General features: G+C 40.3%; 1 protein-coding gene across 2 annotated transcripts; it reads left to right on the forward strand.

The window, feature by feature from the left end:
- The first annotated feature begins 684 nt into the window (after nucleotides 1-684).
- Nucleotides 685-15,517, forward strand: plpp2b (phospholipid phosphatase 2b). Of its 2 annotated transcripts, none has more exons than XM_067514109.1 (7): nucleotides 685-946; nucleotides 1,065-1,153; nucleotides 10,105-10,256; nucleotides 10,437-10,699; nucleotides 10,948-11,005; nucleotides 12,310-12,486; nucleotides 13,458-15,517. In XM_067514109.1, the coding sequence occupies exons 2-7, from the start codon at nucleotides 1,093-1,095 to the stop codon at nucleotides 13,611-13,613; spliced, it is 867 nt and encodes a 288-aa protein (XP_067370210.1). In that variant the 5' UTR covers nucleotides 685-946; nucleotides 1,065-1,092; the 3' UTR covers nucleotides 13,614-15,517. The 2 variants fall into 2 exon arrangements, with proteins under 2 accessions (XP_067370210.1, XP_067370209.1); XM_067514108.1 differs by having other exon boundaries at nucleotides 686-982.
- Nucleotides 15,518-20,755: the final 5,238 nt, after the last annotated feature.

Below are 20,755 nucleotides of genomic sequence, written 5' to 3' on the forward strand. Positions count from 1 at the left end.
CTCATTACAAAGCCACCGCTTTCTGGCTGCAGCCACCAGGTAGTGGCCTGGCTGCAAGTGGAAAAGTCCTGCATGCCTGGAGCAAAAGCAGACACTGTTGCCCAGAGTGATGCAAATTTTATCCTGCAGTCCTCGCAGGGCTTATTGAAATCCTAAAGTTGAGCCCAAAGTTGTGTCCTCTTTTTACATTTATAGCCCACCTCTCTGTGTGGGTCCAGCTGCTGGTGACATGATGTGTGGCCTTTCTGTAGAACCTGATCACTTGTTAGTCAGCTTCCAGTATTCTCCCACATGAGTGGAAGAGGAGTGGGAGAAGGTCAAGGACATCCCTGTGGGCCAAACACTTGAATCAGTGAATGATGGGATCAGATCGTGTAGGGCTTTTATGAGGATTTGTAAAATGGGGGCAGAGATGAGTCCTTAATTAAAGTTTTATTATTTAGTCCAGATCTGCATTAAATATAATGAAGTCAAGTGTAATGACGTCGTTTGTTGCAGGATGTGACTACTTCTTTATTCCCTTGAGGGATTTTTGACCTAACAGCGAAGTTTGTGCTGTGGTTTAACCCTCTATACGCAACAGCCATAAAAGGTTTGTTTGCAAAGCAGGGAGAGGAATAAAATCAAGTAAACCGCGTTTTTCCCCTCTCTCTCTCTCTCACGCCCATGATCAGATAGCCGGAGAGGAGCCAGACAAGGAAGTTGGAGGAGGGACCATAGTGCAGCAGCTTGGTGTGTGTGGTGGAAAGAGTTTTTTTTTTTACTGGATTCTCGGGACTTTTCCTGCGCGGTGAAGTCGGAGGATTTCTTCAGTTTTTACCCAAAGCAGTAAATGCGCGCAAGGGGCGGAAGAGTCCTGCAGTGCCGCGTATCTGCTCCGAAACTTGTTTAAAAAAAACAACAATTGAATAAATTATCACACCTATTGCTGTCAATGTTCGCACAGGTAGGGAAGAGGATCCCGGAAGAACTCGTAGTGCAGGTTACCAAAGCTTGTTTGTATAGCCTGGGCTTTTTTATGGTGTGTGTTACCTTATTCACAAAGTAGTTGTTCTGTCTTTTAGCTGCTGAATCTACAGTGAACGGGAAAAGATGGACAAGTTTGTGAAGAAGAAGCTGTTCGTGGTGATGGACGTGCTGTGCGTTTTGGTTGGTAAGTTCTAAGTTTACTAAGTGTACGTCAACATAATCTACCTTTTATCGAGTCGTTGTTGTGGCACCAGTTCCTCCTCAGTAAGTCGTGTGTGGTTTTTCGCCCCTGACAGGAACGCGTGCATTTATTTAATTGCAGGAACTCGACAAAATCATTTGCACTCGACATATAAACAAACGACACGAAAACACCCTAGGGAAAATGCAGAAGCCAATTACGTCCCCATTTGCCTTTTGAAGGCGCAAAGAAGCAGCTGGGTTTCCACCCGTTTCACACTAATAGTGGAGCTTGTCACCCTGCAGAGCATGCAGATCTCAAATGTAGGACAATGTGCTAAATGTAATTTGTTCAAAGTAGGACCGCACAGGCTTATTGCATGCTGCAGTCTTCTCCCCCACAGGTTTAGCAGGACTTTTAAAAGTCTGGGACGCTTAATGTTTGTTTCTCGAAATTTAATGTATATGTGCGGCATATTCAAACTTTAATATTTTATCAGTTTCTTCGTGTCATTGAATTTCCCATTTCCCTCATACGGTTTATTTATTTACATTATCCCACTTGTGCTTTACAGACCATTGTCTTCCACTTCACTTCAGTTTAAAACAATTTCCACGACTGTAACATGTGGAGTGCATCTTTGCTGTATTGGTTTTTCTCTGAGCAATGGATAAATAATGAAAAGTTGCAAAATGAATCATGTCAGTGAAACGTGATCAATATCAAAACTAATCCTCCCTCTGTGTTCTCCCATTAGTCTGAAATGACTAAAATGACTGAAATGAGTCAGGATGCGATGTATGGAGGACCACAGGTCTCATGTAAATGGTTGTAGCTTTTCTTTTTTGTCCTTTCGGCTTCTCCCGTGAGTTCAGGGTCGCCACAGCGGATCATTGGTGGTGGTAGAGCATTGGGTTCGAATGCAGAAGGCCACGGGTTTGAATCCCACACCAACAGGTGTGGCCCCACCCAGCCACCAAGGGCTACCTTGGTGCTGGTGTACAGCCCAGATAAAAAAAAAATGGGAGGGTTGCGGTAGGAAGGGCATGCAGAGTAAAAACTCATGCCACATCCATGTGCGCAACACGTTCTGCAGTGTCGACCCCTGAAGGGACAAGCCGAAAGTCGTTAATGTTTGAACAATGTAATTTGGAATTAATTTAGTAAATGTGAATAAATGGGTCCAGTTGGAGAGGGGCGAGGAAGCTAATTAGCATAAAATTATTTCAGGAGCCGAATAAGTCACAACCATTGACCTCTGTGGTTCTCCATACTGATAATGTCAAGCTTGTGAAGTTTTGTCCGCACCACCATCAGAAGAAGCTGCTTTCAAATGCAGCCATAATGTTAATGTGTGTATGCGGAATGTACTGCTTTGGTGGGACATAGGTTTTTTCTTTTGTGTTAATGTTCTTGACAGATATGTATTGCGTAATTGTCTGGGTTTTGCTGTCGTGTTCATCTCTTGTTATGTCTCTGTTGGTGATAGTTGTGAAATTGAAGGGAGGATGGATGGGTCATGCGTGTGTGGATCTGCTTTGTTGTGCGTTTGCAGCTCCCCCCTGGCTTTTCAGAGAGCTTAGGGGTATTTTTCCATCTGTGCGAACATCCAGGCTGCTGAACTCGATAAGCCTCGCCATCACAAGTTTGGGATTAACGTCTGGTTTGGGTCAGTCAGTCAGGTCCGGATGACTGCATCCCACCATTTTGCTTCGCCCTTGCCTTCTGCCACCCACCCAAAAAATCATCAAGTCAACCCCAGGCTTCAGTGAGGTTACCCCAGCTATGTAACAACACGGTAGAGGTTGTAATTATACTGACCATTAGCCTTTATGGAAACAGAGTTTTCACTGGGGTTGTATGCATTTTTTGACTGTTTACATTTCTCTATTTAAACAAAAAAGCAAGTAATGCCACATGTTATCCTATTATTACCGGCTGTTATTATGTTCATAGTTTCTTCTTTTCACTGACTCAGTTATTAATTACCCCTACATTCACAATATCCATCTCCTGTTCTACACATTTTGCAGTTCATAACAGTTCATGTCTCTTCAACCAGATAAAAGTAGCTGATACAATCACAGTGTGATTTATTTAGGTTTTCTGTCCATCACACTTTGTTTGACCCTGCTCACATCAAACTAACAACTGTTGATGTCATATGAATGGATGTGCCTTTATTTTCAAAATGGCTTCCTGGGGCTAAGAGGTTTGTATGTATCTCTATTGTTGAAGCCTGTTGGATTTCTCATGACGGATATATGAGCTGTTTGTGCTTAAATATATGTCTTGGTCCTAATTTTGGCTTTTTGTTGTTGTTTTTTTGTTTGTTTGTTTTTTTTTTGTTTGGGTAGATCTTGGCCTGAAACCTCTATTTCCGTTTTTTCTTTAGTGTAACCCTCTCTCCGTCTCTCTTTCTCTGTCAGTCTACATTTAGTGGAAACACATAGTGGGTGTTACCTGAGAGCACTGTGAGAAAATGAAGAAAGGATTTAACCTCTCACTGTCTACAGCTGTTATAGTCACAAGTGCCACCGGTTAAGGAAGATTCACAGCTCACATTAAAGCATAGCTCGGTTGCTGGGGTAGGCAGCCTGAATGGTATTAAGCTGTGGGTTATGAGTAATATGCTAGATACTCATAAGTAGTATGTGACTCCACCAGGCATCAGTGCAACACCTGGTCAAGCACTAAGGTTTTTCCTTGTACTTTCTTGGGCTGTTTGTACATTGTGAAAAACCAGTTCAGGCTGTTGCGCTAATCTTACACACACACATATTTATTGTGGATTTGGAGAAACGCAGCTGTAAAAGATGACACTAGGGGTATAGCTTTATACTTCTCCTTTTTCATACAGGAGTTTCCTGTTTGCTTTTATTAGTTTTTTGGATTTAATATTGTAAACGTATACATCCTCAGACATTTGAATGTCAAATTGTTCTGTTTTATTTTCTAATTGAGTGATTTATTATGCTGATACCATAGTGCTTTTTCCCAAAGCCCGAAGGCAGTAAACTATGAAAGAGTTGTTACGTATTTACTTGCATTATTCTTATTACTTTATATAAGTCTGTAATTACATTGTATTATTAAATTACAATGTGAGGATCTGAACGTTTTGTTCTTTGACCTCGCTGGACGTCGGTTGGGGTTGATGCAGTGTCTCCAGGGAGCCTGGCCTCTCATCCAGTTGTATTGGGAAGCCTGATTGTCCTTAGTTCTCAGAGAAAAGCAGTGAAGACTCTTAATGGAAACAGATTTTCTCAGTAAGCATCGTCATGAAAACTAAGGCCCTTTTTACCAGACATGAGTGTCCCCTTGAGATTTAATTTTCGATTTATATGTTAAAACTAATGGTTAACATGTAATGTCTTCTATACTATAATGTGTACTAGTGGATGAAAGCCTTTTTATTTTTTTTACAGTTAGTTTAAAATTATCGCTCCATTAGACATTAAACCACTTATCCCACAAGTAATCCCTGATTACAACCAAAACATTTGGGAATTCGAGTGAGTATAGTATAACTCAATCATGTAAATACTGACAGCTGCTACACAATATTTATGATGTGATTTTATGAGAAATTGTTGGCATTTTGCACCACGAAGCAGGTAGCATCTGTTTTTCATTCAGCACAAATGTAGCTGTAGTGTGTTCTAATGGTACGTGGTTAAAAAGCTGGAGAAGCCCCTTCTTACTCTTACTCTTTCCAATAAGGAAAACATACTGTAAGCATGGAGAGGGATGCAAGAAGCACTGTTCCCTGTGGAATGTTGGAAAATGTGGTCCTGATTTGGAGTAACACTGTCACTAACAATATTGCTGGTTTAAGAAAACAGCTAAACATAGTGCCGTTTGCATACAGTAATTACACCAAGGACTCACTACATATTTGGCAAAGATAAGCAGATGTTTATAAATGTAACACACAGCAATGCACTTAGAGGACTTTCAGACAGACTCAATGCTATTTAGGATAGTTGTACCCTTGAACTCCTTCTGCAGACCTCTATGGTTTAGGTTTAAATCTGTGTGGCCGACTTGTTTGATCCCCTCCAAGCCCAAAGTCTTTGATTGCCAACCCAGATTTAGTTGCCTGACAACCATTCGTCTGACCTTGCCTGCCACCTTGTCTCTTTCTGCACTACTTGCAGCTAATCATGCGTAAATGATGGACGGGGGGGAAACAGTGGGAATAAAAATAAAGAAATGGGCAGCAGCAGCAGCAGGATTTGGTGTGACTGGTGAAGTTGGGCGTTTCTCATCTGTATTAGAATTCCAGAGGCCAATGTCGGCAGAGGTTTGTAGGCTCAGCAAATACCTTCCACATTAGTCAGTCCAGCTCCAGTAGAGACGGTCAGAAAGCAGCAATTTTAAGTTGTTTTGTTGCTGACTTTTAAAATTCTGGAACATCACCTATAGGGCTTAGGCACTGTAGGGTTATTTTTGTCATTTCAACAAAGTATGTTTAAAGTGAAGGGATAAAACAAATGAAGGTGGGTGGAGGGACAAAAATCAAACATTGAGTGCAGCTAAAAAAATGCTGGCCTCCTTGCTCAACCACAATGGAAGTTGGAAACATCTTCAGAGATGAAAATGTAAGCGCAAAGGATAGTGTTGATCCGAAAGAAACTAGAGCTTATAAATGAAAGAAAAGGTGGCCCAGATAGGAAAAAAGACAGAAGACAAAGAAGAAACCCTCTGAGTGACCTTCATGTTGGAAAGATGAGACATGAGTGTGGAGGAGATTAAATGGAGGAGTGTTGTGTTCCAGCTGTGACCCTGAAGGAAAGGTTGAAACCAAGCAGGGTGGCTCAGGGGCATGGGAACATCCCTCTCACACCACACACTCGGGGTTTACATACCTAGAAAATATGCATAATGAAAACCATGACTGTGTGTTTTTCAAATAGAGGAGAGTAATTGTTAATCCATGTGGTTCTACAGGTGCAGCAGGTTATGTCAAAGAAACCAGGGCGAGTAGGTGTGAGGTACTGACAAAGCACTGGAGCAACCACAGTAGCAATCAAAGCGTCAGCCTTTCTGTAGTGGAAACGTGGAGCAGAATATGTGAGAAAATAAAATCCATGAAAGACAGAGACAGGAAAAGGGACATAAAACAACTCAAAACACAAAGAGGCAGCGAGAGAACAAAACACGCCCCAAATTTCAGCCCCAGAGTGAGATTGTGGTCCAAGTGGTCCTGTGTAATTGTACATCTGCCCGCTAAATAAAGCTCCATCCTATTGAGCCCTGTATATTTATAACAGAAGGAGAAGTGTGTGGGAGGACACAGCAATCAAGAGAATGACAGACAGGAAGATGGAGCAGCAGAGAGAAGAATTAATGACTTTGAATAAGAGAGAAACAAAAGACTGGAGATTCAGATGAGAATCAGCTGTAGTGCAAGAAATAAAGCAAAAGGCAAATAATTTCTCACACTGAAATCTTTGTTTGGCAGTGGGTTTTAATTCATGCTGAAGTCTTCCATGATGGTCTGTGACTGTGTTATTTTTTCAGACCCTCTTGACATGCAGACATTATCAGTTACTTGGCTCTTTGTTGCACCAGTGCACACTTCAGCAGGGAGACACCAAGGTGCCACTGCGAGTGAATGATAGTTTGCAGACAGGTACATAGATGCTTTCCAAAAGGGTCCTTCCCTAATCTGAGACGGATAAGCTAAAGTCCTACATCCTGTGACTTCAAATGGGCTCCCATTAGAGGCTCAGGCCTTGGCTACATTCCAAACTGGCGGCCTCATGTCTCTAGAAGCAGGTGTCTAGGAAGAAAGTTCTGCTGTTTCCTAAAGAAAAAGTACCTGTACCTTTACTGCATGTAGAACTTCTTTTGGACTTTCTTGGCAGAGGAATCTACCATAGACGGTCTGAGTTTAGCTTTGGCTTTATGTGAAGGCAGCTCTGTAGCACTCTCAGTTTGGGTTGTGGGGTTGTCTCGTGGTACGTTGAAGACCTATTTTGTCTGCACTTGGGTCTATTTTTGCCTGTAAGCTGTGTCTGTCTGCTTTTAAGAGAGTGGCTGGTTTGTTTCTCGGAGAGATCCACAGGGGCAGTGTTTATAAGACACACTCACATACAAGATGCCAAGATGTTCGTTCTACCCACGACTGCAGTACAGACGCTTGACATTTTTTTATTTTAGTGCTTTTCTTTTGATCCAGACTTCTAACTTATGAGTAACATGTTTAAGACAGATGTCAGCTGAATTTGTGCTCTGGTAATGAATACATAATTAAAAATTCACACTATTTTTTACAAGCCAGGGGAGGGTCATTTAAGACCAGCTGCCCTGACTGCACTCAGTCCATGGACTGTGTGGCAAATTGGCAAAATCTCTGTTTGTTTAAGACTATTATTAAACATTAAAAGCCTATAAAAACCTTTGGCATCTGGCTAAACAGACCAATGTATATGACACTTGAGAATTTAATGTTGATGCTGCAGTTTGTTAAGTAAAAAAAAAAGTTTAATTCATTAGCAAATTGCATTTCTCTTTAAAGCTTTTTACATCATTTTTCTGCTGCTCATCACCAGAAAAATGCACTGCTCTGGCAAGTGTTGAAAGCTTCATAAGAGTTTAAAGTCACAGTACCACGTGACTCGTATATAGAAATATGTCCTTCAATTGGTTTAATGTTAAATTTACTATTTTCTTTTAAGTAAATAAACTTTTCTTAGGCTTTGCCCAGGCCAGTCTTACTCAAACCAGCTCTTATATAATTTAATATCAGTTTTTTTGCTATATACAGAAATTGCAAACTGTACTAAATGTTGGTCGTTGCTAAAGTAAATCAGATTGCATGTTTCAGGGGACCCCCACCCATGTTTTCACCACAATAATAACTCCTGGAATAAAATCCAATGCACTGTCACGGTTTTATTTAAACCCAAGCTTTTCAGTGACGAGGAGGAGAAGGACAGGTAAAGCGCCAACACCACCAACATTCTTCCATTTTTTTGCCAGCTGCAAGCAAGATGTAGTGTACAGATGTAGAAGCTCCCACCCAAAAGCCACATCAGGAAATCAGTATCAGGGTGCTCCCCTGAGGCGCCTGAAACAGGATGTCAGTTAAATACAAGAGACCTGATAGTGTGTGTGTGTGTGTGTGTGTGTGTGTGTGTGTGTGTGTGTGTGTGTGGTTCTCACAAACAGGATTTTGGTGGTGGAAAACGTGAAATACGTTCACCACATCATGGCTTGTAGTTGGGTAAACGGGGATCCTGTGGCCGTCTGGTTATTGGTGAGAAGCTGCTGTGAATGGACAGGTGCCATCCAGGTGCTGCTACTCTCAAAGAGAGGGAGGTGGAGAAAAAGGGACGGATCATTTAAAATAAGTCAAGACCAGATGCTGGTAAAGAAATGTCTGTATTTACTTCTTGGCTGATAGATTGGTGTGCAGTAAGTGGATGCTACATATGAAGCTACTGTCAGCAGCTGTATTGCTAAGCTTAGCATAAAGACAATAACCAAAGGAAACATGTAGTTTAGCTCTGCCTCAAAGTAGCACACTTCCCCTACACTTGCCAATTATAACTTGTTTGTTTAATCCATACTAATTCATATTTGTCCTAAAACATTTTGAAATAAGTGTTGAAATTCTGTAGCTGCTGTTTTAAATCCATCATGAGAGGTTTGTGGGCGGAGTTAAAGTGCAATCTCCTTAGCTGAATCCTGATCCACCATCAAGTTGTATATTTTCCTTTAGTATGAGTCTTAAACATGTTGACTCTTCGTCTCTTGTCAGTCAGCCTTGCTGAAGTACCTCAGCAAGTATGTTTGCTGCTTTTTGAAAGAATGGGAGGGGCGCACTGTTCATTTAGACAGAAATGTAATACTATTGGTGAGTGGCCTTTTCAAGTGAGTGTAGTACTTTTACCACTGCTATTGGATTTAGTACGCAGCTGTATGCCTTTCCACAGTGGCCCCATGAATGTCTGTCTGGCTGCTATGCATTGTGGTGGTGGATGTCAGGGTGGGAAATACATTCCTTACCAGGGCTGTGAACCATAATTATTTTCATCTTTTTTAATTGCATTAGAACAGATGGAACAGTAAAAAGTTTGGGTGGCAGCAGTTTTTCCAGTGGTAAAGAAGCATCAAAAAGTTCAAAGTAACTTCTCATGACACTAGACCGTCTATTCAAAACCTTATTATGCTTCTTTTTTTTTTTCGTAATCTTCTATGTCGTTCTACTCTTTACAAGTCGACATGCAACTTAAAGCAAAAGTTTTACTCATAATATACGCTCAGTTGAGTGTTTATGTGTGAACAAGGGAGGAAGAGCGTGAGTGAGGATTAATGTTTCAGAACATCTCAAGGACATCATTTGTGCTTCCAGGATCCTTGAGCAGCTATATTTGATTTTTGTATTTGCACACACCCACATCATTTAAAACAGCTGCAGTTGCATGAGTTGTATTATGCACAGTAATTTGTGTAACTTGACTTTTACACACATAAGTGTTTGTTTGTGTGTGTGTGTCTGTGTGTGTGTGCGTGTAAATACTGTTTTCCTAATTTTATTTTTGTCATTCCTTAATGTGCATTTCTGTGGCATTTAAAAACTAAATGTTTATTCTCCACGTGGGTTGTTTCATCATTGTGGTTTTAGACCTTGAGGTCATGAGTGAGAGAGAAAACAATTTAGCTGTCCTTAGAGAAACATTTTCACTTCTAAGTATAGGAAGTGATGTAATTTCTGAAAAACCTGCAGCAAATGAAGCAAATATTATAATGTCATTTCAAAAAAAAATCTTGAAAATTGAAAGATTAAATCCATTAACTTACGGGATACTAACAGCACTTGGACAGTCTTAATATGACAGTCAAAAACAAATGTTTTCATCTCGCTTTTCTAAAAGTAGAGTTTCGCTAGGTTTTCTAATTCATTCTTATCAGAGCTCTGTCCTGTTCTGTGTTCATTAAAGCTGCATTGCCTTTCATCGTTATGAACATCGTATACAAGCCATATCAAAGAGGAGTTTACTGTGATGATGAGAGCGTCATGTACCCTGTTAAACCAGACACCATCACTCACGGCATGCTGGCTGCAGTCACCATCTCCTGCACTGTCATCATTGTAAGTTTTACTCAGTATAATAATCTCGCCTGAAGGCAAAATCAGTTTATAAGGCTTTATTTATTTAAAAACATCCTTTTACTGTTTGCTTCATTACTAAATGGTCTGTTGTAATTGGGCAAAGCATTGGTGTCAAAAAAGGAAAGAAATCTTTTTTTACTGTTCTGCTTATTCCCTCAGATCTCCTCTGGAGAGGCTTATCTGGTTTACAGCAAGAGAATTTACTCTAATTCAGAGTTCAACCAGTATGTAGCCGCACTTTATAAAGTAGTAGGCACCTTCTTGTTTGGGGGATCTGTAAGCCAGTCCCTGACTGACCTTGCCAAGTTCACCATTGGCCGCCCGAGACCTAACTTCATGGCCGTATGTGCCCCCAAGGTCTGCACAGGATACATGCAGGTGATCAACTGCACTGGCCATCCTCAGGATGTCACAGAAGCCAGGTAGGAAGAAACCCATTGTTATACCTGCAAGGTTTTGCTTTGGAGCATTTTTATGTTCTTTTTTTAAAAGATTAACAATGATACTGATTAGCACACTGACACATCAGAAGGGAGTTAAGTGAGACATTGTTTGGGTTTGTTTGGGAAGTTCAGTCTTAACAAATATCACATGACAATGATCCAAATGAGATGCCACACTATAAAAATTTTGTATAATACAGAAACCTTTGAGTTTTTCTCTTTTCCAGATTGTCCTTCTATTCTGGTCACTCCTCTTTTGGAATGTACTGCATGCTCTTTCTAGCAGTAAGTACATTTCAAGCACATTTCAAATCATCATTAAAAGTCAATGCACATATCCATCTATATTTACTGTAACTAAATGTCTTCATGTGATGGCCATGAAAATGTCACAGAGCAACACAGACGCACTAAAAAACCCCAGATGGACTCCTCTCAGAACAAGCCTATGCATGGGATCAGTAGTCAATGGCTAATTGTTGAAGAAGAGAAAGGGCTCATAGAGCCAGTTTGTTCCTCTGGACATTAAGGAACAAGGCAAGAGTTCAGAGGAAGAATGTAGAAACTGGGATAAATTATTTGGAGGCCTTTGCTGCCTTTTCCCAGCAGTGATGAAGGCAAAGCAGTGTGGTGTGAGCTGTCTTCCCAGTCTCTCCAGTTCATTATCCTTGGCCTCATCTCTTTGTCTTAAAAGCCAGGCACCAGTACTACTCAGCAAGTTTCAGGAGGCCAAGCAAAGCAATATTGTTCAGTTCAAAGAAAATTTGAAAGGGAAAAACAGCATGTCTCCAGCTTGTGAGTGGTTAGCCTGGCCAATACTGCAGACAAACAGAGCTTAGATGTGATCCCCTGTAACTGAAAACGTGTCCTGCAGGGTTCAGCGAGTGTGACTGTGTGGTAGGGGGACTGTGGTGTGATGCCAATTTTTCCACCTTCCAACAGCAGCCCCACAAAAGCCCAGACATGTCTGTATTGTTGCCAGGTTTTTAATTTTTTAGAGCTTATGCTTCCTTCCAGTAAAAGATGGGTTTCGGTCGACAGTGGACATAAATTAGCTTTGTTCTCACCACTTTATTTTACAATTAAATCCAATTTGATGCATAACATCCAATGTTTTTTTGTTTGTTTGTTTTTTTGGATTATAGAAACACAGATTCATGTTAAATCTTCCTAAACCACTTGTTTGGAATGAAATTCGGTCAATCCTGAAATCTGATAGTACAATTAGGAATCAATTTAACCTAATGTAGAGGTGACTTTAGCAAAACAGTGCTGCGTTACTTCACTGCCTTGTCAGCATAATACATTATACTTATTTATTATGTCAGTCCAAACAGATACGGTTCCAGACATCATTTGCGTTATCCTAACCATATTTGGTATCATAACATTTTGTGGGGCCAAACCACTAATGACACTTTTTTGCAATTTAACAGAAAGTTCACAGTTAAAACAGAACTGAATGCCTTCGTAAACATGCTGATTTTTTCCCCCTGATCTCTCTCTTTTCTCCATTTGCTCTGCTTATCCCCCACAACCTACAAACACTCTATGCCCCTCTCCCCCTCCCAATATATTTTTCTCACTAGCTTTACGTGCAGGCAAGACTGGCAGCTAAGTGGGCCAGACTTCTCCGGCCCACTATCCAGTTCTTCCTGGTGGCCTTCGCTGTGTATGTGGGTTACACCCGAGTCTCTGATTACAAGCACCACTGGAGCGATGTGCTGGTTGGGCTGCTGCAAGGAGCGCTTGTTGCCGTACTTAATGTGAGTCCGAAAGACAATGTCTTGAGCATTTTTCACATTGCCAGCACTACAAATTTAAGAGGCTCTACAAGTTTTTACATTTGCATGATAAAGGACAGTCAGCACCCCCAATGGATGATGCTCAGATGATGTGCTGTCACACAACTGAGATGCTCTAAACACGCTTACTTTACACAAACTTTGCTCCTTTAGCAGGTAAAATACTACAGAGCTTTTAAATTTTTTTGACATTTCAAGAAGCACCCATCTTTACACCTGATGACTTTGGGTCTTGCCCTTGTGGTCTCTGCCTTTAGGAAAATCAAATATGGGTATGAATGTCTAGATCATAAGAATGACGTTTAATGGAAAACTTATGGTTAGTGATTCTCCCTTTTAAAACAGAACACCCACTGATGGAGCTATATCCTAGGTTAACTTTATTCTTGCAGTAAAAATTCATAAGGACAAAAAGGCAGACTGGGGTTAAAGGTGACAGGGTGGAGTGTGACTTGATACAAGCCCACACATTCACACTGGAAGGTTCTCAGGCAACAAGTCCATTCTCCTCACTTCATCATCAAGTTGTGCGTCTTTACTGTTTGGCCACTTCCCTGTTTTGATTGAACCCCTGTCAGCATGACCTTGTGGAAATTCTGGAGTGGTAGAGTGTGTGTTTGTGCAGGCGTGTATGTGGGTCCATGTATTATTAATTGGGAAGTGAGCCCACGCCTTTGGCCTTCACATTGCTTTGCGCAATTAGAGACCCTCCTGGGCATAGTGTTTTATGGCCTACAGGGGCTGTGCCTACTCTCTGTGTGTTCCTCTCAGATGTGTATGAGTGTAAGTGTGTCACCTAACAGCTGTGCAAAGAGACATATGTAATCACAGTTTCCAGCCCTGCCTTTACATGCTTACACCCTAATCTCTGTGGGAAAAAACCTCCCTTTATTGACCAACGCTTACCTCCTCACCTCTCCTTTTCTCTGCAGGTGTGCTTTGTGTCAGATTTCTTTAAGAAGCGTCCTCCACGTTGCACTAGGGCAAGTGCAGCTGATAGCGAGGAGCCAGAGAGGAAACCCAGTCTGCAGATTGCAGACTCTGAGCACAGCAACCATTACAACTATCACCATCCTGGTCCTGTGTGATAGGGGCTAACACTAAGGAACAATGGCTGCAGTCAACAGATTCCAAACCTGTGTGATGGGGCCCAACCAGGAGGTTCAACCATGAATGTGCCGTCTCCAGTATTTAGTTTAGGATCCAACCAGAGTCCACTGGAGTCCTGACTCTGTGGGCTGACCCCTGCAGACACAGGAAGACATGTGAGAAGTTCTGACTGGTAAATGTAAAATTTTGAAGTGTCAGTATAAATTTCTTTCTGCTACCAGCCCTTTGCAATATTGTTTAAAACAAGTAAAGCTAGGAATCTTATCCTCCAAACCTCCCTAGCTTTCTCTATGTCAACCACTCTTGCCCCAATGCTCCCCAACCACTGGACTGACTGAGGGGGCTGTATCCCATCACCAGGTGCCGGAGTCCCCTCTCAAAGTAATGATAGTGATGACCTTTTCTCCCTTTACGGAAAGGGAAGCATTTTTTTAAAGACGTTGTTAATGGTAAAGTGTATTTGCTAAAAAAAAAACATTGAACAAAAAACTACAAACCCACAGCAGCTAAACTATGACATATTGTTGCCTCAATAAGTGCATGCAGGTTTTTTTTTAGCTGAAAAAGAAAAAAAAATGACAATGCAAGTTACAGTCATCTCCCAGCCCACCTGATGAATGTCAGTTATTATTGTTATTATTTTATTTAATTTTTTTGGCCCACAAACTGGCTGTCTCTAGCTTCACGGTTGTTAAATTCAACTCAACATTTTGCTGTTTCAAAGCAAGATTGCCAGTAACAGATGCCCACACTTGTATGCAGTTGAATTTTAATGCAGCAATTCAAAAATCAGGAAGTGCCGGAAAAACAGTGATCTGTGGGAAGAAGATATGATCTTGATTTGCCGGGTGACTGAAAACTGGTCTTGGCAATTCCTTTAATGCTAATCTCTAAAAGTATCGCTTATTGGAGCTTTGATGTGTTTTGTAGGTTTCTAAATGTCTGTATAGAGAACTACATGTGTTGGCGTGGATGAAAAAAAAAGTTAGGAAAGAAGACCGAAAGGGATTAGTTTTCAGTTGGTAAATGCACAGTTTTGTGTCCATTACTTTATTTTATTGCACCTTAAGCTGATGACACACAAAAAGATTCTTGCAAATCATAGAACAAATGGGAGCCAGTTCCCAGTAGGTTTTCTCCATATATCATGTTTCTCCATCATTGCACTCATTGCACAACAGCTCAAAAACCAGAAATGTTAACTGCCCATTGTCTCAAAGCTGCTTTATGTCACATTGCCAAACATTCAGGAAACATTCAAAGATAATCCTGTAGTCTGAAATTGATCATGTGTTTCTCCCAGATCTCCTAACTGCCACTCAAACTGGTCTGGTTATCAACTCCGACAAACAATAAGATGTTTTTAAGTGACTATACAGGTTTTGCTTTTGTTCCTGGTGACTCACATTGTTTTGGTTGTCTGGTGCACTTGTATCAGAGGTTTCAACTGCAGTTATTGTTAAAGTGAGTGAATGTCATGTTGTATCACTTTCTAAGTGCATCTAGACAGGAGTCAACATTGTCAACTAGTCTTAACCTGGATTAAGGAAAAGACATATACCTTTAGGACAGATTTACACTAAACTGTAGTGATGGTTTACTAAAATATATAAATGTAATTACGTTTGTGATTGATTAATTTTTCCTCTGTGTAAAATGGACGGCAGAAGCAGATTGCTTTCATTTGTGTTGGAATTAAAGTGTCATACCACTACTATGTTGATTACTACGTGACCTTAAGAAGTTAGCCCTTTACTTGGCTTGTACTACTTTTTTATGTTTCTTTTTTTTATTTCTGAAATAATAATCAAAGAAGGATGAGACAGCCATTTTGAAAATGGTTTTTAATTTATTAAAATAGAAGTTTATTTACTTCAGTAAAGTTGAAAATGCCAGCGCTGTTAAAGTTTTTGTGCAATCACCTTTGCTTGCCACTATGAGCCACAAATAGTGTATTTACTAAGTCTATGAGACGTGTTTCATGGTCCGTGAAGGATGTTTGTGTATATAAATGTCTATGCTTATATGTTTTTAGTTCACATGTTGGTAAGTTTTAATTTCTCCTGAACACTGCCCTATGACTTCACAGGGATCAGACAGATTCGGTTCCAGGTCCAAACATAAGCCAGATGCCTTGGCAGGGCTTTTAAAGGGCTGTTGTAATGATAAAGGGTGACATACCAACTGTGTTTGAAGCTAGTAACTCTGCTCCATTCCCACTTCAGGCATTCGTCTATGTTCCTTTTCCCCTTCCTCTGTTGATAGATAGGGGTTAATTTGTGAATAGGGTCTTCTGTACTGTCCTTATACAACATGCAGACCCCTGGAGGACTGAAAACAGATCAGACAGACCACAGTTTCGATGGGCGGGAGACAGGAAGAACGTGAGAATCTCACCTGGTAGTAATTGTGAGGCCCCAAAGCTGAACTGAGTCTAGGGAAAGGAGTGTGGGGTATCCTGTGGTGACCCTTGGTCCCTGGGGACTTCTAGACATTTAAAACACAGATTTACAACAAGAAACAGCTGGAAGTGCTTGTGGTGAAGTGCCATGCAAGCTAAATCATCTGTGTGTTACTGCAGCCAGACTAACAGCCCAAATGAGATAAAGTTGTAGAAACATCATAGGGTTTCATTTGCTTCCACTTTTGTGAAAACCAGGGTTCTCTGCTTGTAATGTGGTTCCATGTGTTACTGTGCTTTATTGCATTAATGCCTTAGAATGGGCACTTTTGTTTTCATGTCCACTTGTAGATATGATTCCTGTTGCATTTGCTGTTGTGTATAGATTGTAGTCTCTACAGAAGAGAATTTTAATTATATTAACCACATTGAGTTTTATTTTAAAATTTTATGCAATAAAACAGGTTATGCAAAAAAAAGAAGCATGACATATTTTGTGTCTAAAGCGTGTTTGTGTTTGTGTGTGTGTGTGTGTGTGTGTGTGTGTGTGTGTGTGTGTGTGTGGATGGTACAAGTGTCTTGCAGAAAGGAACTTTCCTCTTGTGGGCCACAGATAATAAAATCTGTGAAGTATGATAAACTATGTTACTGCGGCATGAAGACGTCAAGAAGTTCTTGGCAAGGTCATTGTAACCATCATTGCGAGCAATTTATCACTGGAACTATACAAAATAAAACTATCACAACTCAGAAGGTCAACTTAATTGTAGTTAGATCTGTCACAAATGGTGGAAGAAGAATCTTAGCATACCCTCAAGCTTTTTCCTCCTCTGCTGATACAGTACCTGGCTTGGGTATAAAAATTAACTGAGTTTGTGTTTCACATTCACAAAGACCCATTTTTGTCTTATATTAAGCAAGACGTTCTTTGAAAATGATGGCCTATTATTAATCTACCAGGATGACGTAAAGCATCTGCTCTCAGAAACCTGATAACAGCTCAAAAATACTTCGGAAAGAGATTCTCACTTATCTTTATTGATGTTTTGCAATGTTAAATGTTTTGATTATATTGGCCCAGATTTCAAGATCCATCTTCAAGATTTCTAAATCCACTCCAGTGTAACGGAAATGAGTGGAATTTACTTTGTGGTGTTCGAACCACACTGCTGTCTTACCCTGGATGACCCACAGAGTAGCTTTTTTGGGCAACTTAAACCTTTATTTTCTCCAAGTTGTCAGGATTCAGGAGGGGTCATTCAAGGCTGTCTTGCTGCCCTAGTCTGTCCAGTCCAGAGAATTACATGCTCCACAAAAATAAACACATATATTTATAAAAAAATAAATACTGGACTCACAGGGACATTTGTGGAACTTTGCTGGCAGTAGTATTGAAAACCACTGTCATCCTTCATTTAAAACAATATTACTCACTGGTATGTTGTGAAAGTTACTGCTGTCAAAACAACTAGAAATAAAAAATGTTAAAGTATTTTATTTAGATATTAGCCACTCTGCTTTTTGGGGGAGGATATTGGAGTTCACAGCTATGGGATTAAGATGCTTAATGCTACATTTACCTTGTTACATTATGGGTAGTGGTCGCCGGTAAACAGGGCATTTCTGAGCCTTCTAAACAGTTGTGAGCAGACACCATATCCCCCGAGGCATAAGACATTCATCAGATTGGCTATGTGTATTAGGGCCTAGTGGGGCAGATGGAATTAATACTCCACCTGGACTAGATTATGGATTTTCGTGGCTTTACATTATTTTCATAATTGCACACCAAACCATTGTTATCCTTTGAATAAAATTGGAACACTGGAATAACAAGCATATCATAAAATATTGTTTGACAAAATAATAGTCTTTCATGAAAGGCTCACCACAAAAGCATCAACACAAGCCCCGCAAACAGATCATTGCTTGAAAACCATCACAAATCATCAGTGGTCCACTCCACAGGCCTAGCATTCTGTGAGCATGACAAAAAAATGTAATTTCTTAGTTTTTTTGACATTATAGCCGTTATATGCCTTATGGTACAGCTCACTTTGGTCAACCATTTGGGTTCAAGTTGGAATTTCAGGACCAGAAACAGAAGCATGGTAAATGTGTGACAGGGGTGCTGCTAGAGATTCTTGGATCTGTGTTGTCTCAATATACGAGTAGGTACCTCAGGTAGGATATCGGTCAATAATTAACTGAGGTTAAATTGATTGTAGTTTCAAAGTGGATGAAAATTTGTAACCACAAAAGTCAGATGAACCAGATGAGTGATCTTAAACCCACAGTGTTGTCAGATCTTTTCATGTGATGGTTTGAGTGACGAAGGTAAGAATTTGTAAGGATTACTACACAGAACCAGAGCGAGACTTTCTACAGCACTAACTATTAAGTATATTACAAGAAATACATGTATCTGATGAGTACTTTGACAATTAACAGCACTCTGCTGCAATGATTCAGAGGTGCTACAGAGAGCAAAGTCTTATACATTTACATTGAGTCATTTAGCAGATGCTTTTATCCAAAGCGACTTACAAGTGAGGTACAAAGCAAAAATCTAAGTCAAGGAGAAAAACGTCAAAGCGAAGTCCTATCAGAAAAGTGTTTACATTTCATGATACTATCTCATATACTGGCTCATGCCTTCTCATGCTGGAGGCCACGGGAGACATTTTTAGCTTGGCTCTGTATTCTAGCAATTAAAATGCCTCCAGAAATGAGGAGCCAGCCTCTGTTGTTTTTCTCCTGCTATACCAGACAGTAGCTAGTCTTCCTGCTCCACAGGAAAAGAAAATGCTTCTGCAATGAGTCACATTAATTAACCCCCTCGCTCTTCCACATGTACACTCAGACATATCCATATTATTAACGCAAGTTAATCAGCTAGTGTCGTAGACTTGTGTGATTTGAAATAACAGTATGAATATGTTGGTTTATAATAAGGTCCACAAGAGTAAAATCTGAGGAACTTACTGCTTTAACCCTTGTGTGCTAAGGGAAATTATTTTAGGATTAGATTTGCATTTTGGCTATACCCTATTGAGGTTTAATGTGTTACTGACAAATGCAGTATTTCAATAAGGCAGATACTAAAAAATACAAATACCAGTTTTCAGCATTTTATGCAGACTGTTAATGTTTTAATGGACCTGATTTTGTTCTTATCCAACTATTTCCCTATCATTTACAATTCCAACCACAAACTCATAGCATTTGCTTTGGGAACTGATCTAATGATTTGTTTAAATATAATGTATTTATGGTTAAATATATTTATATTTTAGAAGACCTCCTTCCACAGCACTTATTAGTTGTTTCCAATTATAATTACACCAGTTAGACTCAGCTATGGAAAACTGAGGTAGATGCAGCAAAAGATAATTAATTTGATTCTTACAATGATGACAACAACATTGATGAGACTGGTGACCTTTCACCTCAATAATTGAGAGTGACATTTAAACTTAGCCATTTGGCAAATGAATTTGTTAAATATGGACATACTCACCAACGATTACTTTGTTCAGTGTATTGCTCAAGGACACGTGGACTGGAACAGCTGGGGATTGAACACCCACCCCTTTGATAAATTGAAAACCCTGTTCACATCATGAGCGACAGTTACCCACTGAGTTGCTGTGCTTCACCAGTCCTCTGCTGTAGAGTAGGTGGCTTGTCTCAGCCACCTGGATATTGTAAATCTTGCATCTGATGAGCCAGCTAAGGGTATATTGTTGACCTAGTCCGAGTCTTGCTACTGCACTGGGGCCTCTTCATGGGCAACAGGAGAGTTTTCGTGAACCATCACTAAAGCTTCCATGAATATAGACCCAGGAAATTACTCAGTAATTGCATCTCCTGAAAAAACTTGGGCAAATACATTACTGTTTGCAGGAAAAGACATTTTCTGTACATTATTTGATACTAATGTTCCTGTTAGTGACTGTGTGATGAGAATTATTGTGGTGTCTTATCTAGAATTGAATATAATTTGTTGTTGTTAATTTGTTTTTTTTTATTGAATCAAAGTGCTTATCTGGAGCATCACAACAGTCTTAGTAAGTAATACTTCATCATCAGGAGAAAAGCAGAACAAAGGTAAATGCAAAGACCTTTAAACTCTATGTCACATTGTCATCTGTCATGAGAAAAAAACAGGGAACGATAATGAAGCTTGCAGTTATCCCCAAATCGTTTCTTGGAGTGATGAAGCCACGCACACACAACTTCTAGACTAATTTGTATTTTCTCGAGGCCCTGCTTATATTCTCTGTGTGTTTCACAGACATGTCACCCTCACTGGCAATAACCTAATGGAAAAAAGAAGCTTTTGGCAGAAGTAGAGCTAGTTGTAAACAGTCTGGGGAGGTATCTAAAGTTTTCTCCTCTCCAGCTTTCAGTCTCCAGTCTCTTGGCCTTTGCATGTTGTCTTGGACAGCAGTTCTGTACTCGGGGGCCCAGCTGTAGGGCCCTTGCTGGATAACGGCACATTTCTTTCAGGCAACGCAGGGAGAGAGAGGCAGAGAGCAAGGGTGCAGAGGTAGTTTATTTGGCTGCTATCCATCCTCACCACTAACACCGGTGACCCTGACGAGGGATTTATATATTTATACACACACATCATCTCGCCTTGGCCAGAGGCTTCATGTCATTTCTCTACAACACAAGCAAGTCATGCAAAACTTTATAGATTTATGGTTGAGGGGA

The sequence above is a fragment of the Channa argus genome, chromosome 8, assembly GCF_033026475.1.
Source record: "Channa argus isolate prfri chromosome 8, Channa argus male v1.0, whole genome shotgun sequence".
In the NCBI taxonomy this organism is placed as follows: Eukaryota; Metazoa; Chordata; class Actinopteri; order Anabantiformes; family Channidae; genus Channa; species Channa argus.